This window comes from Chiloscyllium punctatum, chromosome 24, assembly GCF_047496795.1.
Source record: "Chiloscyllium punctatum isolate Juve2018m chromosome 24, sChiPun1.3, whole genome shotgun sequence".
Taxonomy (NCBI): domain Eukaryota; kingdom Metazoa; phylum Chordata; class Chondrichthyes; order Orectolobiformes; family Hemiscylliidae; genus Chiloscyllium; species Chiloscyllium punctatum.
Window position 1 is genome coordinate 89,743,521 of NC_092762.1, and position 26,668 is coordinate 89,770,188.

At 45.6% G+C, this 26,668-nt stretch overlaps 1 protein-coding gene across 3 annotated transcripts in view; it reads left to right on the forward strand.

Annotated features, from left to right (window-relative positions):
* The window catches only part of mast3b (microtubule associated serine/threonine kinase 3b), a 301,525-nt gene that overhangs the window by 9,949 nt on the left and 264,908 nt on the right, over positions 1–26,668 (forward strand). For 2 of the 3 annotated variants that reach the window (XM_072594514.1, XM_072594517.1), the window contains exon 1: positions 11,169–11,922. The exons of the other annotated variant lie outside the window; for it this stretch is intronic. In XM_072594514.1, the coding sequence (XP_072450615.1) occupies positions 11,840–11,922 (83 nt within the window). In that variant the 5' untranslated portion in view covers positions 11,169–11,839. Of the gene's footprint in view, positions 1–11,168; positions 11,923–26,668 lie in introns of those variants that run through there. 3 annotated transcript variants of the gene reach the window in all.

Below are 26,668 nucleotides of genomic sequence, written 5' to 3' on the forward strand. Positions count from 1 at the left end.
CAAAGTAATTTGATTAATGTCTGTGATTTCAATCCAATTTCTCTTTTCCTCCAGATCATTTGTATATATTACAAACAACAAAGGTCCCTGTGCTGATCCCTATGGAACACCACTAGTTACAGATCCCCATTCTGAAAAGCACCCTTCCACTGCTACTCTCTGCCTCCTATGGCCAAGCCAGTTTTCTATCCATCTAGCCAGCTCACCCCTGATCCCATGAGACTCTATCTTTTGCAGCAGCCTGCCATGAGACCTTATGAAATGCCTTACTAGAGACCATGGAGACAACAACACCTCCCTTCCGTCATCAACCATTCTTGTCACCTCCTCAAAAAACTCTATCAAGTCATTGAGACATGACCTGCCCCGCTCAAACCCATACAGTTTTATCACTAACGTGTCCACTCGCTTCCAAATATGAATAAATCCTGTCTCTCAGTATCTCCTTCAATAGCTTCCTGACCACTGACGTCAGGCTCACTGGCTTGTAATTACATGGATAATCTGTTTCCCTTTCTAAACAAAGGAACAATATTTGCCATTCTCCAGTCCTCTGGAACCTTGCCTGAGGCCAAAGAGGATGCAAAGATATCTGTTAAAGTCCCGACTATTTCCTCCCTTGCCTCTCACAGTATCCTGGGATAGACCCCACCTGGCCCTGGGGACTTGCCTACCTTTAATACATTTCATAACACCGAACACTTTCTCCTTCATTACGTTGACCTCCCTGAGAGTATTCATACACCTTTCCCTAGCCTCAACCTCATGTCCCTCTCTTTGGTGAATACAGGTGTAAACTATTCATTAAGGATCTCACCCATTTTCTCTGGCTGCACACATAACCTCCTGCCTTTATCCTTGAGTGGGCCTACTTTTTCCCTACCTACCCTCTTGCTCATAACATATCTATAAAATGCCTTGGGATTCTCCTTAACCTTCTGGTCCATATGCAAGCATGACCCTGACCTACCCGTAGCTGGTCATTTTAACACAGCATCCTGCTCATAAGCCCATGTGTCTGTCCTCAGCATGCTGCAATGGTCCAGTGAATCACAGTGAAAACTGGAGCAGCAACATCTTTAACTACGCCCTTTACAACCGTAATATTGAGTTCAACACCTTCAAATTGGGAACCCATTCCTCCCCTCCCTTTTAGCTTTGCTTGTTACATTCTCTGTCACCATGTCCTTTCTCCCCTCCCCCACCCCAGTGGGACTGTCTATTCTTCCCAATCTGGCAATTAGACACATCATTGTTCTGGATTAGTGGTACTGGAAGAGCACAGCAGTTCAGGCAGCATCCAAGTAGCTTCAAAATCAACGTTTCGGGCAAAAACAGGAATATTCCTGATGAAGGGCTTTTGCCTGAAACGTCGATTTCGAAGCTACTTGGATGCTGCCTGAACTGCTGTGCTCTTCCAGCACCACTAATCCAGAATCTGGTTTCCAGCATCTGCAGTCATTGTTTTTACATCATTGTTCTGCCAATCTCACATTCCAATCACTTAATCTGAACTATCAACATCATTTTCTCCCCCTGCACTCCACCTATCCCCTACTATTGCATAAATGCTGTCCTGTCCACACTTCACTTCAGCTCTGATAAAGAGTTGTCTAGACTCGAGATGTTAGCTTGCTGTCTCTTCATGGATGTTGCCTGACCTGCTGTGATCACCAGCATTTTTTGTTTTCAGTACAGATTCCAGCATCAGCAATCATTTGCTCCTCCTTAACCCTGCTGGTCAATGATATTTCATAGTCCCTTTTAGCCCTCCGAACTCCTTGTCTGCCATCTTTCATAGTTTTTCTATATTCTTCAAGGATGTCATCTGTTTTTAGCTTTGTCCTTACCTATAAATATCCAAAAACTAATGGAATTATGGTCACTCTTCACAAAATGCTCCCCTACTGAAGCGTTGATCACCTGGTCAGACTCATTTCCCAATATCAGGTCTAGCATGGCCCCCCTCCTTCATTGCACTATTTTGGATGCGCCAAACAAATTGCTCTTCATCCAATCTCCTGATATTAAGGGTGTCCCAGTCGATATGGGGGAAGTTAAAATCACTGATCCCAATTTGATTGGGTAAAAATTTTCTGCCTTGTTTTGTTATATCTATGAATCTTTGGAGCTCAGTTATGAGAAACTGAAACCTCCTTGATTGCTCTTGTCTGCTATGGATCAACTCTGAGACTGGATACATTCACAATATCCCAAAGAAATCTGATAGTTGGGTCTGAGAATTTGCATTTGTATTGGCTGTAAATATTGTTCCTGTAGATAATGCACTACAGCTCATGCTCCAGTGTCATGATTAGGACATCATCTGTGTGTACAACTTTATTAAGTCCTCTTAGAAAGCTTCACATTACCCTCTGGAAGACTTCTGGCTCTGTGTTGGTCTGATACCCAAGGATCATTTGTTGAAACAAAGCCCTCTCCATTGGAATAATGAAGTTTGTGAGCAACTTCAACTTTTCATTCAGTGTACTTCCTGACAACCACTTTCTGCACTGAGCTTCATGAGGGTCTCGATTTTGCTAAGGTTTCGTAGAATAATGACATCATAGAATCCCTACAGTGCGGGAGCAGGCCATTTGGCCTATTGAGTCCACAATGACCCTCAGAAGAGCATCTCACCCCTTCCACCTTGTCCCTGTAACCCCACATTTCCCATGGTTAATCCACCTAACCTGCACATTCTGGACACTATGGGTAATTAACATGCCAATCCACCTAACCCACAGATCTTTGAACTGTTGGGAGGAAACCAGAGCACATGGACACAACACATACAGACATGGAAAATGTCCAAATTCCACACAATCGCCCAAGGATGGAATCAAACCCGGGTCCCTGGCGCTGTGAGGCAGCAGTGCTAACCACTGAGCCACCGTGCCGTCCTTGAATAGAATGATCTTTACATTCATTTGTTTTGTTCATTCATATGAAATCCATTGAGCTGTCCCGAACAAACAACTTGTTAGTTCTACTTCAGGTGAAATAATCCATTGTTTCAACACAGAGTCAATTTCCCTTGTTACCTTAGACTGAGAATGATTGAGGAATTTGGCCAGGTGAAACCAACACACTGGCTTCATTTTGGGGTGGGCAGTGATATGCTTTGTTGTCTTCAGTCCTCTTAATCTTGTGAATAACTATAAAAATTCAGCTCTGAACTTTTAGGCTGATCTACACAGCTTTGTACTTCCTCTACTCTGCACTACCAGAGTCTCAGGATCAGGAGATGATCTTGTTGCACAGAGATGAGAAGAAATTTCTTTACTCAAACATTTGTGAATTTTGGAATTCTCCATCCAAAAGGGTTGTAGCGTATCCATCGCTGAATATATTTGAGGCTAGAATAGACAGATTTTTGGTCACTCAGGGAGTCAAGGATAGTGGGCAAGAAAGGAAAACTGAAGCCCAATATCAGTCATACTCACACTGAATAGTTGAGAAGAGATGACAGGTTGAAAGGTCTGTTCCTGTGCCTATTTCTTCTGTTCACATTGATACAATCTTTCCTGATTTACAGTACAGGAACTTAGTAACAAGAGGAGGCCATTCAGACTCTCAAACCTGTTTCATCATTTATTGAAATCATGGCTGATTTTGTGGCCTTACTCTGTATACTTGCTGTTTGTCCATATTCCTTAATACCTTTGCTTAAAATATATCTATCTCAGACTTAAAATTAACAACTGATCTGGTGACCAATTTCGTATGGAAGAGAGTTCCAAACATTTACCACCCTTTGTGTATAGCAGTGTTTTCTATCATCTCTCTTTCATGAACTACCTGGCTCAAGTTTTTACATTATGCCCCTAATTCTGGAATCACCAACCAGTGGAAAGTGTTTATGTTTATCTACCCTGTCATTTCTTTCAATATCTTGAAGACTTCAATCAGATAACCCTTAAACTTCTCAATTCTACAGAGATAGACTAAATTTGTTTAAGAAATGTGTAAGAATGAGCAACTCTGGTTTAGGATCGTGTGTATCTTTCAGTATCAGAATCATTGAGTTGAAGTCAGAAGTTAGCTCAGTCACCAACCTTCAAGAACTGCAGAATCCTTCATTTTAGCAGACTCGGTTCAATCAATTCTCCATTGCAATCTATTTGTGAAAATGTGTGAACGTTGAGTGTGCACAAGTGAAAGGAAGATTGTTGTTTGACTGGGTTGAGACCAATAAAAACTATCCTGGGCTGAGGGAATGAGCGGGTTATCTAATGAGCAAAGATAACTCAGGCTGGGGCTGAACCAACTGGAATAAAACAAAGAACTGTAGATGCTGGGAATCTGAAATAGAAACAGAAATTGCTGAAGAAACTCAGCAGGTCTGGCAGCATCTGGGAGAGAAAGTTGACTTAAGATTTTAAATACAGCATGAAACATTAGAGTTAACATAGATCAGGGGCAGCTGGGAATGTGGAGTTGAGGCCATAATTAGATCAGAGGGTTGAGAGGCCAAATGGCCTACTCCTGATTATAATGCACATTTATAATTGTGTTCTCTTTTCTGATTAAAACCTTAACAGACCTGACAGATTGTGTCTTTTCCAAAGGTAGCACTTGGTTAAACTTCAATGGAATGGGCTGTTAATAAAAAAATCTGGATGTGATCAAACACAGAGAGGGAAAAATTCAACTCTTTAGCGGGTGGGAATGATACTGAAACCAGCAGTGTCAGGAAGAGTGTTGGATTTGAGTATGTCAGCTGGTTCTGGGACAAACATGGAGGAGTTATTTTGGAGTATATGTGTTTTCACCTATTGTCAAATAATTAAACCTGGAAGTAGCAGCTCATTCCATACACGCACCACCCTCTGCACAGACTTTGGCTATTCACCCTATCCATGCCCCTCATGATTTAAAAGTTTTCAATAAGGTCAGCTTCCAACACTGCAGGGAAGATAGTCCCAGCTTATTCAGCCTCCCCCTATTGCTCAAACTGTCCAACCCTGGCAATGTCCTTCTAAGTCTTTTCAGAACCATGTCAAGTTTCACAACATCTTTTTTATAGCAGGGTGACCAGAATTGACTGCAGTATTCCAAAAGTGGGCTAAGCACTGTCCTGTACAGTGCAACATGACTTCTCAACTCCTATACTCAATGCACTAACCAATAAAGGTACGCATACCAAACACTTTCTTTATTAACCTGTCTATCTGTGGCTCCACTTTCAAGGAACCATGAACCTGCACTCCAAGGTCTCATTGTTCAGCAACACTCCCCAGAACCTTACCATTAAGTGTAAAAGTCCTGCCCTGATTTGCCTTTCCAAAATTCAGCATCTCACATTTATCTAAAATAAACTCCATCTGCCACTCCTCGTACCATTGGCCTAACTGATCAAGATCCCGTTGTACTCTGAGGTAACATGGAACATAGGACAGTACAGCACAGTACAGGCCCTTTGGCCCTCAATGTTGTACCAGCCTTTTATCATATTTTAAGATCAGACTAACCTACATACTGTTCATTGTACAAACTTCCATGTGCCTATCCAAGACTCACTTAAATGTCCCTAATGTATCTGACTCCCACCGCTGGCAGTGCATTCCATGCACCAACCATTCTCTAAGTAAAGAACCCGACCTCTTACATTTCCCTTAAACCTTCCTCCAATTATCTTAAAGTTGTGCACTCTTGTGATAGATGTTTCTATCGTGGGATAAAGTCTCCAGGTATCTAGAGCTGAAAATGTGTTGCTGGAAAAGCGCAGCAGGTCAGCAGCATCCAAGGAGCAGGAGAATCAACGTTTCGGGCATGATATCTCCAGGTATCTACTCTGTCTATGCCTCTCAACATCTTGTACACCTCTATCAAGTCACATCTCATCCTTCTTTGTTCCACTGAGAAAAGCCCTAGCTCCCTCAACCTTTCTTCATAAGACATGCCCTCCAGTACAGACAGCATCCTGGTAAATCTTTTTTGGACCCTTTCTAAAGTTTCTACATCCTTCCTTTAAAGAGGTGACCAGAACTGAGCATAACCTCATGGCAATCCTCCTGCTAATGAAAGCCAACACCCATACGCCTTCTTAACAAACCTATCAAGCTGGTTGGCAACTTTGAGGGGTCTATGGACATGGACCCCAAGAGCCCTTTGTTCCTTCGCACTGCCAAGAATCCTACCTTTAACCCTATATCTAGCATTCAAATTTGACCTTCCAAAGTGAATGACTTCACACTTTTCCAGGTTGAACTCCATCTGCCACTCATCAGCTCAGCTCTGTATCCTGTCAATGTCCCGTTGCAACCTACTACAACCCTCCACACTATCCACAACTCCACCAACCTTCGTGTCATCGGCAAACCTACTTACCTACCCTTCCACTTCCTCATCCAAGTCATTTATAAAATTCACAAAGAGCAGAGGTCCCAGGACCGATCCCTATGGAACACCACTGGTCACCAAGCTCCAGGCTGAATACTTTCCATCTACAACCACCCTCTGATGTCTATGGATCAGCCAATTCTGCATCCAGACTGACAGGTTTCCCTGTATCCTGGGCCTCCTTACTTTCTGAATGAGCCTACCATGGGGAACCTTATCAAATGCCTTGCTGAAATCCATGTACACCACATCCTTCATCTACCTGTTTTGTCAAAGACCTGCCCCTCACAAAGCCATGCTGACTATCTCTAATCAAACTATAGTTTTCTAAGTAATGATAAACTGTGTCTCTCAGAATCCTGTGATGTAAGACTGACTGGTCTGTAATTCTCAGGATTGTCCCAATTCCCTTTCTTGAACAAGGGATAACAATAACATTTTCTAATCATCTGCCACTTCTCCAGTGGTCAGTGAGGATGCAAAGATCATCACCAAAGGCACAGCAATCTCTTCCTCTCTTCCTGTAGTAACCTTGGATCTATCCTGTCTGGCCCGGTGGTTTATCTATCCTTATGTTTTTCAAAATTGTCAGCACTTTGTCCTTCCTCACATCAACCTGTTGGAGCATATCAGCCTGTTTCACGCCATCCTCACAAACGTCAAGGTCCCTCTCAGTAGTGAATACTGAAACAAAATATTCAGTGAGAATCTCTTCCAGCTCCTCCAACTCCAGGTGTAAATTCTCTCCACTATCCCTGATAGGCCCAACCCCATATCTGGCCATTGTCTTGTTCCTCACATCAGTATAGAATACCTTAAGGTTTTCCTTAGTCCTACCCACTAAAACTTTCTCATGCTCCCTTCTAGCTCTCCTAAAACCATTCTTCAGTTCCTTCCTGGCCCCCTTGTAACCCTCTAGAGCCCTGACTAATCTTTGTTTCCTCAACCTTAAGGAAGCTTCCTTCTTTTTCTTGACTAGGTGTTTCACATCCCTTGTCATCCAAAGTTTTTTCAAGAAACTACCATTTCTTTCTTGCCTCAGTGGGACAAACCTGTCCAGCACTATCAGCAGATGCTTCCAAAAGGGCCTCCACATTTCTGTTGTGCATTTCCCTGAGATCATCTCTTCCCAATTTAGTTGCCCTAGTTCCTGCCTAATAGCATTGTAATTCCCCTCCCCAATTACTTTCCCATACTGTCTGCTCCTCTCCTTCTCCATGATGATAGTAAAGGTCATGGAGTTGTGCTCACTATCACTGAAATACTCTCCCCCCAAGAGGTCTGACACCTGGAATAGTTCGTTGCCAAGACCAAATCCAATATGGCTTTCCCTCTAGTTGGCCTATCTATATATTGCATCAGGAACCATTCTGGACACACCTGACAAAATCTGCTCCATCCAAACTATTTGAACTAAGTAGGTTCCAATTAATAATAGGAAGTTGAAGTCACCCATGACAACAACCCTGTTACTTCTACACTTTTCCAAAATCTGCCCCCCAATCTGCTCTTCTGTGTCTCTGTTGCTATTGGGGGGGGGCCTTTGAAAACTCCCACTAAAGTGCCTGCTCCTTTCCTCTTTCTGACTTCCACCCGTACTGACTCAGCAGACAAACCCTCTGCGACATCCTCCCTTTCTGCAGCTGTGATACTATCCCTGATTAGCAATGCCATTCCCCCACCTCTTTATCTTCCCCCCCTATTCCTTTTGAAACATCTAATCCCTAGAACATCCAACAACCATTCCTGCCCCTGTGATGTCCAAGTCTCTGTAATGGCCATAGCTTCATAGTTCCAAGTACTGATCCATCCTCTGACTTTGTCACCCTTATTCCTGATACTTCTTGCATTAAAATAGACACACTTCAGCCCATCAAACTGACTGCACCTTTGCCCGATCAAGTGCCTATCCCTCCTCACAGACTCTCTGCATGCTGTGTCTGGCTGTTTACTAACTACTCCATCATCTGATTTGTAACTCTGCTTCCACTCCCCCTGCCAATCTTGTTTAAATCCTCCTGAAGAGCTCTAGCAAACCTCCCGCTTAGGATATTGGGGCCCCTCCAGTTCATGTGCAACCAGCCATTCTTGTACAGGTCGCACCTTCCTCAGAAGATATCCCCAATGATCCACATATCTGAAGCCTCCATCCTACACCAGCCCTTCAGCCACATGTTTATCTGCACCTGCTCTCTATTCCTAGCCTCACTAGCCTGTGGCACCGGTAGCAATCCTGAGATTACTACTCTGCCTGTCCTGCCTTCGAGCTTCCAACCTATCTCCTTATATTCTCTTTTCAGGTCCTCCTCCCTTTCCCTAGTTATGTCATTGGTACCACAACTTCTGGCTGCTCTCCCTCCCCCTTAAGAATCCTGCAGACATGATCAGAGACATCCCTGACCCTGACACCCGAGACGCAACACTGAATCCTCTGTCTGTTGCTCTCGTGATTGGATCTCCTACCATTATCACTGTCCTATTCTTCCCCATTCCCTTCCGAGCCACAGAGCCAGGTTCACAGAACATAGAACATTACAGTGCAGTACAGGCCCTTCGGCTCTTGAGGTTGCACCAATCAGTGGAACTAATCTGAAGCCGATATATCCTACACTATTCCATTTTCATCCATATGTTTATCCAATGACCATTTAGATGCCCTTAATGTTGTTGAGTCTACTGCAGTCCATGTCCCTAATACTGTCTGAGGAAAGAACCTACTTCTGACATCTTTTTTCTCAATTGGTGATGGCTAGCATAATGTCCCCTCAGACTAGCCATCACCATCTGAGGAAAAAGGCTCTCCCTGTCCACCCTATCTAACCCTCTGATTATCTTATATGTCTCAATTAAGTCACCTCTCAATCTTCTTCCCTCTAACATGGCAGAAATCTGGCTGCTGTGACTTTTCCTTGGTAGGTCATTGCCTCCCCGCCCCCCCCAAACCTCCTCCCCGCCCCCCCCAAACCTCCCCACCAACAGTATCCAAATCAGTATATTTATTCTTGTGGGGAGCGGCCACAGGCTCTCCCTGCACTGTCTGCCTATTCCCTTTCCCTTTCCTGATGGTCACCCAGCTCCATTTATCCTGTAACTTAGGTGTAACTACCTCCCTATAACTCCTCTGTATCACCCCCTCAGCCTCCTGAATGATCTGAAGTTCATCCAGCTCCAGCTCCAATTCCCTAATGCGGTCTGTGAGGAGCTGGAGTTGGGTGCACTTATTGCAGATGAAGTCAGCAGACACCAGTGGTGATCCTGACCTTCCATATCCTGCAAGAGGAGCATGCAACTGCCCTAGATCGAATAAATGGAAAAAAACCAAAAACAATTACCTTGCCAAGTCTCCACACACAGTCTATGTTTTTGGTTAGAGGATGAGAACGGGTGGGAGACACTGGTATAGTGTCTCGGGTTTAACCACAGCCCGAATATATCTGTTCACGTACCCAGCAGTTCCCATGTCTGTGTCCACTCCCACTCAGCCTATTCACGAATTAAGAGGAAAAACATTACCTTCCTGGCAGCTCCTTGTTCCTCACTCTGACCGCTCCCGCTGCAAAGTCTTCTTCACTGACCACAACACCTCCAGTTTTGGTGTCATCTGCAAACATGCTAACCATATCTCCTATGTTCACATTCAGATCGTTCATATAAATGACAAAAAGGAGTGGACTGAGCATGGATCCTTGTAGCACACCATTGGTCCCAGGCCTCCATTCCCAAAATCAATCCTCCACCTATTGATGCTTATTTCCTTCAAGTCTTCATTCTCCCTTGCCAACTGGGTCTCTAACTCTGGGAGATAGTTTCTGTTGTCCTCAGTGGAGACAGACACAATGTAATCATTTAGCTTACCTGCTATTTCTCTACTCCCCTTTATAAATTCTAGGACAGTTTTTACGGTGGATGCTGTGATTGCAGATGTTGTATATACTATTGGTACTGTACATGCTGTGGGTATTGTATACTCTATAGTTGCTGTCAATATTTTGTTTTTAGTCCAACAGGTTTAATTGGAAGCACACTAGTTTTCAGAGAGTCGCTCCTTCATCAGGTGATAGTGACACAACCACCTGATGAAGGAGCATCGCTCCAAAAGCTAGTGTGCTTCCAATTAAACCTGTTGGACTATAACCTGGTGTTATGTGATTTTTAACTTTGTACACCCCAGTCCAACACTGGCATCTCCAAATCATTGTCAATATTTTGGTATACATAATGATCATTGTGTATACTGCAGGTACTGTCTATACTGTTGGTTTTGCACGTGTTTTGTATATTCTATGGGTATTGTATATTTTGTAGGTGCTAGGGTTGAGAGTGTGGTGCTGGAAAAGCACAGCAGGTCAGGCAGCATCCGAGGAGCAGGAGAATCAATGTTTTGGGAAAAAGCCTTTCATGAGGAATGTTGATATTCCCAAACATTGATTCTCCTGCTCCTCGGATTCTGCCTGACCTGGTGGGCTTTTCCAGCACCACACTCACGACTCTAATCTCCAGCATCTGCAGTCCTCACTTTCTCCTATTGTGTAGGTGCTGTCTATACTCTAAGCATTATAAATGCTGTGGATTTGCTGATGTGAGGCAGTTGGCAGGTTCCCCAGTTTTGAGGGGTTTGGAGTGAAACTAGAGGGAATGTTTTCTGCTGTTTTTGCTACTTTTCCACAATCATATTAAACCATTGAGAGAGATTCTTCTTCCAGCAACAAGCTACTCTCTGAAAACTTCATTTTAATAAAGGCCTCGAAGCAGCAAAACAAGCCTGACCACAACCCCTCCCTGCAATTGAGAGCTAGCTGCTCACAGTTTCCTGTCGCACAGCAGTAAGCTGCTTCCTATAAAGGACAGGACGGCTGCCGGCACCTTCTCACAGGCCGAGTTCCTCTCTGTTTTCTGATCACCCTCCCTCTACAATCCTTCCAACTATCCTCTCTGCTGCTTCCCCAACCCCCACAACTCCCACCAAAAATACACTTTGGACTGTGTTCTCTATACCCTCGCCTGCTCCCCTCCACCCCAACAATCTCTCTCTCTCTCTCTCTCACTAATCAGACCAACCCCTCTCTGCTTCTCTCTTCTCCCTCCCCCAGCCTCCCTTTACTGTGGAAGATTCAATGCCAGAGAAGCTGTGAGATGCTGGACAGCGAGTGCTGTTTTTTTGTGTGAGTGAATGGAGCCCTGAGGCAGTCAATAATCTTTTGTCAGTGAGAGAGAGAGAGCGCCTGGGTACGAGAGTCAGTGCAAGCAAAAAAGGGTGTGAGAGACAGAGGCAGAGAGAGTGACTGTGATAAAGAGAGAGAGAGTGTGTGAGAGAGTGAATGGTAGAGACACAAAGAGTTCAGTCAGTCATGTTGCCATCAGCAAACACTTGGAAACCTGGGCACTGAGAAGAAGCAATAATGGGATCCTGATTTAAAAAGCACACCGAGGGGACGTCTACGTTCAACGTCCGAATCGATGTTTGTTTGGAACCAGGGAAGTGCTGATCAGGATCATGTCTGACCCCAGCTACTGGATGGGGCTCCCCAACTATAAGGGCCATTCTGTGATGGGTGCACTGCTGCAGCGCTCAAAGAGGTAGGTTTTCCAGTGAATATTCAAATATTTATTGTTAATTGGTGCCCACCCACTCCCTCCTAGCAACTCTGAACTCACTTTACCAATTGCTTCTGACAAATGGGAGAAGACAATTCAGCCCCTGACTGTTCTATACAGGGGTAAATGCTGTTTTTGCAGTAATTGTAAGTCTACGTTTACTATTTCAGTAACAGATACTCCAAGTTTGTTGACATAATGCAATGTGAACAGGAGTCTTAGATGAGGCCTTGACTTAATTTCCAAGAGATGGAAACTATATATAAACTGACTCATATCTAATGACAGTGCCTCACCTTAACTCTTTTAATACTGTCTGTTTGTCCTCTTTTAGCCAATTCTTTATTTCTGTCTGAAATAACTACACAGAGGCCAATATCCTGTCACCAAGTCACTTGCACACAGTATACTGGCTGTAGCCAAGCTAGCTTGGAGTCAGTCCGAGCAGGTCCCATGGTTATATTGGTCAGCCATTCCTGATTGACCCAGGTTAATAACCCCAGTCAAGGACCTCATTGCCAAAAGGATCCAGCTGGTTCCACTCACTTCATTTTCTCAACAATTTTCTCTCTGTTATTTCTACCTTGAGGTTTTGAGGGTCTTATTTTTGACTACAAATCACACTGCAGGATTTGAACACAAAGCAGAAGGTCCACACTCTCCGCTCTCTCCTTAAGCAGTCTCTCGAGACTGAGGATGAATTTTCTCCACCAGGGAGTTGTGGGTCCTGAGGTAATTTGCTTTGTGGATCCTCAGTCCCTGCCACAGATGAGGAAGGAGGGTGATGGCAGACATGGTGTCGAGCCTGTTCCTTTGGCGGTTTGTGCTTGGCCGCCATCTTGGCCAATTAGAGCCACCTGATTTAGTGAGGACTGTGCTGGAGATCATAGTAGATCAGGCAGCATCCAGAGAGAGGAAGTAAGCTCATATGTTGTGCCTAGATTACTCTTCACCAGACTCTGAGTCGAGTCACCTAGACTCAAAACATTAGCTCCATGGATGCTGTGTGACCTGCTTTCATCCCAGCACTTTATCTTTTCAGTATAGATTCCAACATTTGCAGTAATTTGCTCCTGAATTAGTCAGGACTTTTGCAAAGCTTCTTCTGCAGTGTGGCCTGGGGCTAGAGATTTCCATAAGTCAGTGAAGAAATAGCATTTTTCAGGGAGGCATCAAAGATGCTCCTCAAGTGTTTCCTTTGCTACTCCTGAGAAAGGACCACACTGTCAGAGGGTCAGTGCTGAGGGAGTGCTGCACTGTCAGAGGGTCAGTGCTGACGGAACACTGCACTGTCATAGGGTCAGTGCTGAGGGAACACTGCACTGTCAGAGGGTCAGTGCTGAGGGAGTGCTGCACTGTCATAGGGTCAGTGCTGAGGGAACACTGCACTGTCAGAGGGTCAGTGCTGAGGGAGTGCTGCACTGTCAGAGGGTCAGTGCTGAGGGAACACTGCACTGTCATAGGGTCAGTGCTGAGGGAGTGCTGCACTGTCAGAGGGTCAGTGCTGAGGGAACACTGCACTGTCATAGGGTCAGTGCTGAGGGAGTGCTGCACTGTCAGAGGGTCAGTGCTGAGGGAACGCTGCACTGTCAGAGGGTCAGTGCTGAGGGAACACTGCACTGTCAGAGGGTCAGTGCTGAGGGAACACTGCACTGTCATAGGGTCAGTGCTGAGGGAACACTGCACTGTCGGAGGGTCAGTGCTGAGGGAGTGCCGCACTGTCAGAGGGTCAGTGCTGAGGGAGCACTGCACTGTCAGAGGGTCAGTGCTGAGGGAGTGCTGCACTGTCGGAGGGTCAGTGCTGAGGGAGTGCTGCACTGTCAGAGGGTCAGTGCTGAGGGAACACTGCACTGTCATAGGGTCAGTGCTGAGGGAGTGCTGCACTGTCAGAGGGTCAGTGCTGAGGGAACACTGCACTGTCATAGGGTCAGTGCTGAGGGAGTGCTGCACTGTCAGAGGGTCAGTGCTGAGGGAACGCTGCACTGTCAGAGGGTCAGTGCTGAGGGAACACTGCACTGTCAGAGGGTCAGTGCTGAGGGAATACTGCACTGTCAGAGGGTCAGTGCTGAGGGAACACTGCACTGTCATAGGGTCAGTGCTGAGGGAACACTGCACTGTCGGAGGGTCAGTGCTGAGGGAGTGCCGCACTGTCAGAGGGTCAGTGCTGAGGGAGCACTGCACTGTCAGAGGGTCAGTGCTGAGGGAGTGCTGCACTGTCGGAGGGTCAGTGCTGAGGGAGTGCTGCACTGTCAGAGGGTCAGTGCTGAGGGAATACTGCACTGTCAGAGGGTTAGTGCTGAGGGAATACTGCACTGTCATAGGGTCAGTACTGAGGGAGTGCTGCACCGTCAGAGAGTCTGTACTGTGGGAGTGCAGCACTGTCAGAGGGACTATACTGTGGGAGTGAAGCACTGTCAGACGGTCTATACTGTTGGAGGGCTGCACTGTCAGAGGGTCAGTACAGAGGGAGTGCTGCACTATAGGAGGGTCTCTACTGTGGGAGTGCTGCACTGTTGGAGGGTCTATACAGTGGCAGTGCTGCACTGTTGGAGGGTCTATACAGTGGCAGTGCTGCACTGTCGGAGAGTCTATACTGAGGGTATACTGCACTGTTGGAGGGTCAGTGCTGAGGGAATACCGCATTGTCAGAGGGTCAATGCTGAGGGTATACTGCACTGTCAGAGGGTCAGTGCTGAGGGTATACTGCACTGTCGGAGGGTCAGTGCTGAGGGTATACTGCACTGTCAGAGGGTCAGTGCTGAGGGTATACTGCACTGTCAGAGGGTCAGTGCTGAGGGGACACTGCACTGTCAGAGGGTCAGTGCTGAGGGAACACTGCACTGTCAGAGGGTCAGTGCTGAGGGAATACCACACTGTCAGAGGGTCAGTGCTGAGGGAATACCACACTGTCAGGGGCTCTATACTGTGGGAGTGCTGCACTGTCAGAGGGTCAGTACTGTGGGAGTGCTGCACTGTCAGAGGGTCTATACTGTGGGAGTGCTGCACTGTCAGAGGGTCAGTACTGTGGGAGTGCTGCATTGTCAGAGGGTCGGTACTGAGGGAGTGCTGCATTGTCAGAGGGTCGGTACTAAGGGAGTGCTACATTGTCAGAGGGTCAGTACTGAGGGAGTGCTGCATTGTCAAAGGGTCTATATTGTGGGAGTGCTGCACTGTCAGAGGGCTGGTACTGAGGGAGTGCTGCACTGTCAGAGGGCCTATACTGTGGGAGTGCTGCACTGTCAGACGGTCTGTACTGTTGGAGGGCTGCACTGTCAAAGTGCCAGTACTGAGGGAGGGCTGCACTATCTGAGGGTCTCTACTGTGACAGTGCTGCACTGTTGGAGGGTCTATACAGTGGCAGTGCTGCACTGTCGGAGAGTCTATACTGAGAGAATGCTGCACTGTTGGAGGGTCAGTGCTGAGGGAATACCACACTGTCAGGGGCTCTATACTGTGGGAGTGCTGCACTGTCAGAGGGTCAGTACTGTGGGAGTGCTGCACTGTCAGAGGGTCAGTACTGAGGGAGTGCTGCACTGTCAGAGGGTCAGTACTGTGGGAGTGCTGCACTGTCAGAGGGTCAGTACTGAGGGAGTGCTGCATTGTCAGAGGGTCGGTACTGAGGGAGTGCTGCATTGTCAGAGGGTCGGTACTGAGGGAGTGCTGCACTGTCAGAGGGCTGGTACTGTGGGAGTGCTGCACTGTCGGAGGGTCTGTACTGTGGGAGTACTGCACTGTCGGAGGGTCTGTCCTGTGGGAGTGCTGCACTGTCAGATGGTCTGTACTGTGGGAGTGCTGCACTGTCAGAGGGTCTATACTGTTGGAGTGCTGCACTGTCGGAGGGTCTGTTCTCTGGGAGCGCTGCACTGTTGAAGGGTCTATACAATCAAGAGTGCTGTAGTTCACAGGAAGAGTGTGGTGCTGGAAAAGCACAGCTGGTCAGGTAGCATCCGAGGAGCAGGAGAATCGATGTTTCAAGCATGAGCTCTTCCTGCCTGAAATGTCGACTCTCCTGCTCCTTGAATGATGTCTGACCGGCTGCGCTTTTCCAGCACTACACTCTTTGACTCTGATCTCCAGCATCTGCAGTCCTCACTTTCTCCCTGTAGTTCAGATGAAGCACATTTCCAGATATAATTTGCAATAGATGTAAAAGACCAGAACTGCAGTTGTAGAAGAGCAGGAGGATTCCTGGTCAATAATTATTCACCAACGAACATCATATACCTGTACATAATAAATAGAAACCATGAAACCTGTGATGCTGTAAATCAGAAACAAAAACAGAAATTGTTGGAAAAGCTCAGCAAGTTCTGGGGAAGGGTCAGCAGACCTGAAACATTAACTCTGACTTCTCTTCATAGATGCTGCCAGACCTGCTAAACTTTTCCAGAAATTTCAGTTTTAGTTTCTAATCATAAACAGAATTAGCATCTTATCAAATAATTTTCGCATTGCTGCTAGTGTGTGAAACTTGGTGCCTGTATTTCCTACTTTACTGAACGTCAAAGAACTCATTGTCCAGACAGTGATTTGGGACATCTGATAGTTGTGAAAGGTCCAAGTAAATTCACATCTTTTCTTTCCACGGGTAACTTGCATCTCTCTTTGACTCTGCTCAGTATCTCCTCTCCCCGCCCACCTTTTAAATCCAGTATTCTATTCATAACACAGGATCGAAGGTGAAACAGGCAGGCGTTCTGACACCTGATGTAATGGTGCTGGACTGGCTTTCAGGAAGCTGCCCAACACATTTTCAGCTTGTTTTCCTCCCGCACTCCATAAGCACCAGACATTGATGGAGAAAATCCAGTCCATAGTTTCTGCAGCTTGGGATTCAGTAATGAGGAGCATCAATTGAATGTTATTTCAACAGTGTGGAGAGAACAGGAAATCATCATTTCCGCAACCAAAGCATTTTTGAATATTTTTCATAAAACATGGTTGAAGGATACAGGGATAATAAAACAGAGAGTTGTAAAGGAATATTGAGAGAGAGCAGGATGGTGAGTTTGGTTTGGGATTGATACAGGACTCTTGGGAGGAAGTTGGTCAGTGGAATTAGTTTAGGGATTGAGACAGAGCAATGGGGAAAGAGTGGGCCAGTGGGATTAGTTTGCAGATTGATACAGGGCTAAGGGGAAAGGGCTGGGTAGTGGGATTAGTTTGGGATTGAGATAGGATGATGGGGAGAGAATGGGACAGTGTAATTAGTTTGGGGATTGATACAAGATTGATACAAGAGTCGTGAGGTGATGTTGCAGCTGTACAGGACTTTGGTTAGGCCACATTTGGAGTACTGTGTGCAGTTCTGGTCGCCTCACTTTAGGAAAGATGTGGAAGCTTTGGAGAGGGTGCAGAGAAGATTTACCAGGATGTTGCCTGGAATGGAGAGTAGGTCGTACGAGGATAGGTTGAGAGTTCTCGGCCTTTTCTCGTTGGAACGGCGAAGGATGAGGGGTGACTTGATAGAGGTTTATAAGATGATCAGAGGAATAGATAGAGTAGACAGTCAGAAACTTTTTCTCCGGGTACAACAGAGTGTTACAAGGGGACATAAATTTAAGGTGAAAGGTGGAAGGTATAGGGGAGATGTCAGGGGTGGGTTCTTTACCCAGAGAGTGGTGGGGGCATGGAATGCGCTGCCCGTGGGAGTGGTAGAGTCAGATTCATTGGCGACCTTTAAGCGGCATTTGGATAGGTACATGGATGGGTGCTTAATCTAGGATAGAAGTTCGGCACAACATTGTGGGCCGAAGGGCCTGTTCTGTGCTGTATTGTTCTATGTTCTATGTTCTATTATGGGGAGATAGTGGGGCAGTGGGTTTAATTCAGGACTGATACAAGGATATGAGGAGGGAGCAGGGCAGTGGGACTAATTCTGTGATTGATATAGGGCTATGAGGAAAGCACGAGGAATTGTGATTAGTTTGGATATTCATAGAGGGCTCTGGTGAGAGTGCGGGGCAGTGGGATGAGTTAGGGGATTGATACAGGACCATAGGGAGAGAATGGGGCAGTGGGATTAATTTGGGGATTGATACAAAGCAATGGAGTGAGAGCAGGGCAGTAGGATTAGTTTGGGAATTAATAAAGGGCTATGGGGAGAGAGTGGGGCAGTGAGATTAGTTTGGGGATTGATTCTACTACATCACTGTACCCTCACTTTTGGCAGTGTAATACCCTGACCAATCAGAGTCAACTTGCATTGTTTAAAACTTAAACAAACGTGAGTGATAATTGTCAATCACTGTGAGTTAATTCACTTCTAGGACATGAGCATCATTGGCTGGGCAACATTTATTCCCCATCCCTAGTTGCCCTTTGAGAAGGTGGGTTTGAGCTGCCTTCTTGAACCGTTATAGTCCATGTGCTTTGTCCTGTTCACTCTGGCCCCGCTCAGTTCTAGCCTTTGAATTCTTGACCTTTCACTTTTCTTATTTCCCAGTATCTACTTCCCTGTCATCTGTGTCTCTGCATAGCTTCCCATCCTATTTTAATTTAAACCCTTCCCAGCTCCATTCACAGTTATATCCCCTAAGACATTAAGCCTGGTCTTAGGGAGGAAATTCCTATGTTTGTTTTCTGCCCCTTGATGTTTCTAAGCTCAAGCCATACGGATTCTCCTTCAGCAGGGAAATGTGCCCTTGGGGAGGGAATTCCAGCATTTTGGCCCAGTGACACTGAAGGAATGTAAGTCAGGATGGTGAGTGGCTTAGAGGGGAATTGCCGGGGGTGGTGTTCCCATATATCTGCTGCTCTTGTCCTTGTGAATGGAAGTGGTGATGGGTTTGGAATGTCTGAGGATCTTTGGTGAATTTCTGCGGTGCATCTTGGAGATGGTATACACTGCTGTTACTGAGCGTTCATGATGGAGGGAGAGGATGCTTATGGATTTGGTGTCAATCAAGTGGGTTGCTTTGTCTTGGATGTTGTCGAGCTTCTTGAATGTTATTGGGGCTGTACCCATCCAGGCAAGTGAGTGGTATGCCATCACATTCCTGACTTGTGTCCTGAAGATGATGGACAGAATTTGGGGAGTCAGGCCGTGATTTTGTCACCACAATATTCCTAGCCTCTGGCCTGCTCTTGCTGCCACTGTGCTTATGTGGTGAGTCCAGTTGAGTTTCTGTAAATGGTAACCCCAAGGATGTTGGTCGTGGGAGATTCAGTGGTGATAACACTGTTGAATGTGACAATGAGGCTGCGAGCATGGAGCGGAGGATCCGGAGGGAGAACTGTTTCTGGAGGCTTTGGATTTGTTGTTGATAGAGGTTGTCCTGGTCAGGTCCAAATTGTGTTCGTTTGAATGTAGCCCGGAGTCCATGTGGGATCATTTGGTTCCATTGGCAGGTGCTGAGGAAGGAGATGTGGCTGTGGTAGTGGGTCTGCTTCAGGGCGTGGCTGAAGAGCTTCAGGGCATGTGCATACCTCTAAACTTGGGAACAGGTTGTCTCCTATGCCTGGTCTGAATAGTCACATCCAATCGAACAGTTGGTGAAGAACCATTGGAGGAGGACGGCAGGTCAAGTGTGTAAAACCACTTTGGATATTTATGGGGAGAAAGTAGGACCTCAAAGGGAGTGATCTTGGGATTACCACCAATGCTGCCTGCTGGTCAGAGTAGAAATAGCAGGATATATCAGAGGAACACATGCCTGGAAAGATGCTACATGGAGGAGAGTTCCAGTCTGGTGTAAAGATAATATAGGAAATGCAGTCAAACTCTGGGGAAATTAGAGACAGTATTAAATTCAAGAATATGAATTGGCTAAAAAAAAACAGACCTGAGGATTAGGAACAATTTAGATTCAAGCAAGAACAAACAAACCATTAGTAAAATCTTTGGTACGTTTGTGAAGAAAAAATCCCCTAAATTCAGAAACAGGGGAATTTATACATTTATAATTGGGAAGCAAAGAGATGGCAAGCGAATTCAATACAGATTTTGGTTCTGCCTTCACAGAGAAGATATTAATGACATCACTAACAAATTGCTTAATGGAAAGGAGGAATTGAAATAAAGTAATTCATCAGGAAATGGTTTTGGGGAAATTCATGGGATTAAAGGCATACAAATCTGCAGGGGTTCCCCTGATAAACTTCATCCCGAGGATTTCAGGAAGTGGCCCTAAAAAAAGCAGATGCATTGCTGGTCAGTCATCGTCCAAAATTCTATAGGGCTCTGGGAATGTTCCTATGGATTGGAGAGTAGCTAATGTAACCCCACTATTTTAAAAAGGAGGTACAGAAAAATGGCAAATTAATGACTAATCAATCTGACATTGGTCTTGGGAAAAGTGCTAGAGACCATTGTTTTATCAGAGAACGTGGAAGCCAATGGCAGGATCAGACAGAGCCAGCAAGGATTTATGAAAGGGAAGTTGGTTCTGACAAAACAGCCTGAAAAGTTTGAGGATGCGATGTGTAAAGTGGATAAGAGGAAGTGGTGAATGTAGTTTTCTTGGATTTTCAGAAGGTTTTCAATAAAGTCCCATATGAGAAAATAAAAGAGCGTTTGTTAGGAGATTACATACTGAAATTGATTGAGAATTGTTTGGCAGACAGGGAGCAAAGTGTAGGAATAGAACATAGAACAGTACAGCACAGGACAGGGTAAAAACAATGACTGCAGATGCTGAAAATCAAATACTGGATTAGTGGTGCTGGAAGAGCACAGCAGTTCAGGCAGCATCCAACGAGCAGCGAAATCAACGTTTCGGGCAAAAGCCCTTCCCGAAACGTTGATTTCGCTGCTCGTTGGATGCTGCCTGAACTGCTGTGCTCTTCCAGCACCACTAATCCAGCACAGGACAGGCCATTCGGCCCACGATGTTGTGCCGAACATTTGTCCTAGCTTAAGCACCTATCCATGTACCTATCCAATTGCTGCTTAAAGGCCACCAATGATTCTGACTCTGCCACTCCCACAGGCAGCGCATTCCATGCCCCCACCACTCTCTGGGTAAAGAACCTACCCCTGACATCCCCCCCCCCCCATACCTTCCACCCTTCACCTTAAATTTATGTCCCCTCGTAACACTCTGTTGTACCCGGGGAAAAAGTCTCTGACTGTCTACTCTATCTATTCCCCTGATCATCTTATAAACCTCTATCAAGTCACCCCTCATCCTTCGCCGTTCCAATGAGAAAAGGCCTAGCACTCTCAACCTATCCTCGTACGACCTATTCTCCATTCCAGGCAACATCCTGGTAAATCTTCTCTGTACCCTCTCCAAAGCTTCCACATCTTTCCTAAAGTGAGGTGACCAGAACTGCACACAGTACTCCAAATGTGGCCTTACCAAGGTCCTGTACAGCTGCAACATCACTTCGCGACTCTTGAATTCAATCTCTCTGCTAATGAACGCTAATACTCCATAGGCCTTCTTATAAGCTCTATCCACCTGAGTGGCAACTTTCAAAGATCTATGAACATAGACCCCAAGATCCCTCTGCTTCTCCACCTTACTAAGAACCCTACCATTAACCCTGTATTCCGCATTCTTATTTGTCCTTCCAAAATGGACAACCTCACACTTGGCAGGGTTGAACTCCATCTGCCACTCCTCAGCCCAGCTCTGCATCATATCTAAGTCACTTTGCAGCCGACAACAGCCCTCCTCACTATCCACAACTCCACCAATCTTCGTATCTTCTGCAAATTTACTGACCCACCCTTCGACTCCCTCTTCCAAGTCATTAATAAAAATTACAAACAGCAGAGGACCCAGAACTGATCCCTGCGGAACTCCACTTGTAACTGGGCTCCAGGCTGAATATTTATCATCTACTACCACTCTCTGACTTCGACCGGTTAGCCAGTTCTCTATCCAACTGGCCAAATTTCCCACTATCCCATGCCTCCTGATTTTCTGCATAAGCCTACCATAGGGAACCTTATCAAATGCCTTACTAAAATCCATGTACACTACATCCACTGCTCTACCCTCATCCACATGCTTGGTCACCTCCTCAAAGAATTCAATAAGACTTGTAAGGCAAGACCTACCCTTCACAAATCCGTGCTGGCTGTCCCTAATCAAACAGTGTCTTTCCAGATACTCATAAATCCTATCCCTCAGTACCCTTTCCATTACTTTGCCTACCACCGAAGTAAGACTAACTGGCCTGTAATTCCTGGGGTTATCCCTATTCCCTTTTTTGAACAGGGGCACAACATTCGCCACTCTCCAGTCCCCTGGTACCACCCCTGTTGACAGTGAAAACGAAAAGATCATTGCCAACGGCTCTGCAATTTCCTCTCTTGCTACCCACATAATCCTAGGATATATCCCGTCAGGCCCGGGGGACTTGTCTATCCTCAAGTTTTTCAAAATGCCCAACACATCTTCCTTCCTAACAAGTATCTCCTCTAGCTTACCAGTCCGTTTCATACTCCCGTCTTCAACAATACGGTCCCTCTCATTTGTAAATACTGAAGAAAAGTACTCATTCAAGACCTCTCCTATCTCTTCCGACTCAATACACAGTCTCCCACTACTGTCCTTGATCAGACCTACCCTCGTTCTCGTCATTCTCATGTTTCTCACATTCGCATAAAGGGCCTTGGGGTTATCCTTGATCCTATCCGCCAAAGATTTTTCATGCCCTCTCTTAGCTCTCCTAATCCCTTTCTTCAGCTCCCTCCTGGCTATCCTGTATCCCTCCAATGCTCTGTCTGAACCTAGTTTCCTCAACCTTATGTAAGCCTCCTTCTTCCTCTTTACTAGACATTCAACCTCTCTCGTCAACCAAGTTCCCTCACACGACCATCTCTTTCCTGCCTGGCAGGTACAAACATATTAAGGACATGTCGTATCTGTTCCTTGAAAAAGTTCCACATTTCAATGACATCCTTCCCTGACAGCCTATGCTCCCAACTTATGCTCCTCATGGAAAGAATAGCTATGTCTTTTTTGTGAGTAGTGGGCAGCGACTAGTGCAGTACCTCAGGGATCAGTGCTCAGTCCCCAGCGATTCCCAATCTATACTAATGACCTAAATGAGGGAACTAAATGCAATATCCTCAAGTTTTCAGATATAAAGCTGGGTGGGAGAGTGAACAGTGAGGAGACTGCAGAGATGCTTCAGTGTGATTTGGATTAGTTGAGTGAGTGGGCAAATGCATGGCAGGTGTAGTATATGTGGATAAATGTAAGCTTATCCACTTTGGTAGGAAAAACAAGGAAAATTATGATGTGAAATGTGATACATTGGGAAAAGTGGGGAATGGGTGATGTTGAGGTACAATGAGACCTGGGTGCCCTTGTATACCAATTGCTGAAGGTGAGCACAAAAAAATAGAAATTGTTGGAAAAGCTCAGTGGTTCTGCATCACCTGTGGAAAGAAATCAGAGCTAACATTTCAGGTCTGGTGATCCTTTCTCTGAACAGTAAGTTGAAAATAAGTGTCCAGGTGCAGCAGGGTGTGAAGAAAACAAATGTTGGCCTTCATAGCGTTAGGATTGGAGTGCAGGAGCAGGGATGTCTTGCTGAAATTACAATAGGGTCTTGTTGAGACAACACCTAGAATACAGTGTGCAGTTTTAGTCTCTTTACCTGATGAAGGATGTTATGTTTATGGAGGGTGTGCAGCAAACACTTACTAGACTGATTCCTGAGATGGCAGGTCTGGTATCAGCAATAACATTAGCAAATTTGCTGATGATACAAAGCTGGGTGGTAGGGTGAAATGTGATGAGGATGTTAGGAGATTACAGGGTGACCTAGACAGGTTAGGTGAGTGGGCAGATGCATGGCAGATGCAGTTTAATGTGGATAAATGTCTGGTTATCCACTTTGGTGGCAAGAACAGGAAGGCAGATTACTACCTCAATGGTCTCAAATTCGGTTAAGGGGCTGTTCAGAGAGATCTGGGTGTTCTTGTCCACCAGTCAATGAAGGCAAGCATGCAGGTACAGCAGGTCGTGAAGAAGGCTAATAGCATGCTGGCCTTCATAACAAGAGGAATTGAGTATAGAAGCAAAGAGGTGCTTCTGCAGCTGTACAGGGCCCTGGTGAGACCACACCTGGAGTACTGTGTACAGTTCTGGTCTCCACATTTGAGGAAAGACATTCTGGCTATTGAGGGAGTGCAGCGTAGGTTCATGAGGTCAATTCCTGGAATGGCAGGATTGCCTTACACGGAAAGACTGAAGCGACTGGGCTTGTATACCCTTGAGTTTAGAAGACTGAGAGGGGATCTGATTGAAACGTATAGGATTATGAAAGGACTGGACACTCTGGCAGGAGGAAACATATATCCGCTGATGGGGAAGTGCCGAACCAGAGGACACAACTTAAAAATACGGGGTAGACCATTTAGGACAGAGATGAGGAGAAACTACTTCACCCAGAGAGTGGTGGCTGTGTGGAATGCTCTGCCCCAGAGGGCAGTGGAGGCCCAGTCTCTGGATTCATTTAAGAAAGAGTTGGATAGAGCTCTTAAAGATAGTGGAGTCAAGGGTTATGGAGATAAGGCAGGAACAGGATACTGATTGGGAATGATCAGCCATGATCATATTGAATGGTGGTGCAGGCTCGAAGGGCTGAATGGCCTACTCCTGCATCTATTGTCTATTGTCTATTGTCTATTGTCTGATTGGATCGGTTATAGAGTCATACAGTCATAGAGATGTACAACATGGAAACAGACCCTTCAGTCCAACTCATCCACACCGACCAGGTATCCCAACCCAATCTAGTTCCACCTGCCAGCACCCGGCCCATATCCCTCCAAACCCTTCCTATTCATATACCCATCCAAATGCCTCTTAAATGTTGCAATTGTACCAGCCTTCACCACTTTCTCTGGCAGCTCATTCCATACACGTACCACCCTCTGTGTGAAAAAGTTGCCCGTTAGGTCTCTTTTATATCTTTCCCCTCTCACCCTAAACCTATACCCTCTAGTTCTGGACTCCCCAACCCCAGGGAAAAGACTTTGCCTATTTACCCTATCCATGCCTCTTACAATTTTGTAAACCTCTATAAGGTCACCCCTCAGCCTCCAACGCTCCAGGGAAAACAGCCCCAGCCTGTTCAGCCTCTCCCTGTAGCTCAAATACTCCAACCCTGGCAACATCCTTGTAAATCTTTTCTGAACACTTTCAAGTTTCACAACATCTCTCCGATAGGAAGGAGACCAGAATTGCACGCAAAATTCCAGCAGTGGCCTAACTAATGTCCTGTACAGCCGCAACATGACCTCGCAACTCCTGTACTCAATACTGTGACTAATAAAGGAAAGCATACCAAACGCCTTCTTCACTATCCTATCTACCTGCGACTCCACTTTCAAGGAGCTATTAATCTGCACTCCAAGGTCTCTTTGTTCAGCAACACACCGTAGGACCTTACCATTAAATGTAGAAGTCCAGCTAAGATTTGCTTTCCCAAAATGCAGCACTTCACAGTTATCTGAATTAAATTCCATCTGCCACTTCTTAGCCCATTGGCCCATCTGTTCCAGATCCTGTTGTAATCTGAGGTAATCCTCTTCGCTGTCCACCACACCTCCAACTTTGGTGTCATCTGCAAACTTACTAACTGTACGTCTTATGCTCGCATCCAAATCATTTATATAAATGACAAAAAGTAGTGGACGTAGCACCAATCCTTGTGGCACTCCACTGGTCACAGGCCTCCAGTCTGTAAAACAACCCTCCACCACCACCCTCTGTCTTCTACCTTTGAGCCAGTTCTGTATCCAAATGGCTAGTTCTCCCTGTATTCCATGAGATCTAACCTTGCTAATCAGTCTTCCATGGGGAACCTTGTCGAACGCCTTACTGAAGTTAGGACAATATTTACCAGAGTTTCGAAAAATGTGGGGGAATCTTATAAAAACTAAAACAATTCTAACAGGATTATACCGGGTAACACAGGAAAGATATTCCCAATGACTGGGGAGTCCATAGCCAGGAGTCACAGTCTAAGGGTATGGTTTAGGATAATTAGGACAGAGTTGAGGATAACTTTCTTAACCCAGAGACTGGTGAACCTGTGGAGGTCTCTGCCATAGAAAATAGGTAAGGTCAAAACATTGAAGATAGAAGAAGGATATAGATATAATTCTTAGAGCTAAAGGAATCAAAGGGTATGTCGTAGAAAGGAGGAACAGGGGACTGAGTTGGCTGATCAAGCATGGTCCCATTAAATGGTGGAGCAGGCTCAATGGGCTAAATGGGCCTATATTCTATGTTTCTATGTATTATGAAACACAGCAAATAGATCAAGAATGAAAGGAGAGAAAGTCTATCTTTGTCACACTCATGAAGGATGTCATTTGAAACTTTGGTTCAGTGGCAAGGATACAAACAGGGTGGGAAAAGCTGGGAATGCATTTAGGAGGTGGTAATGTATTCAAGATTTTGGAAGCTATCAAGATTTAGAATTAAATGGGGAGTTAAAAAAAGGAATATGACACAGACTAGGAAAATATGAATGGATCTATGCAGTCACAAGGAGGTTTAACATCAGCACATCACTTGTGGAACACAGACATTGCTGACTGATCAGCATTTATTGCCTGTCCCTAGTGTCAATCGAATGAACCATCTCTGACCAGCTTCTAATGTATTTAGGCATACTATATAAAACTGTACATGATACTCCAGATGAGCTTCCATCAACATCCTGTTCAACAGCAGTCAAACACCCTCAGTTTTAATATTCCATTTTCACGAAACATCAACATTGTATTTGTGTATCTTTGCATGATCAACAG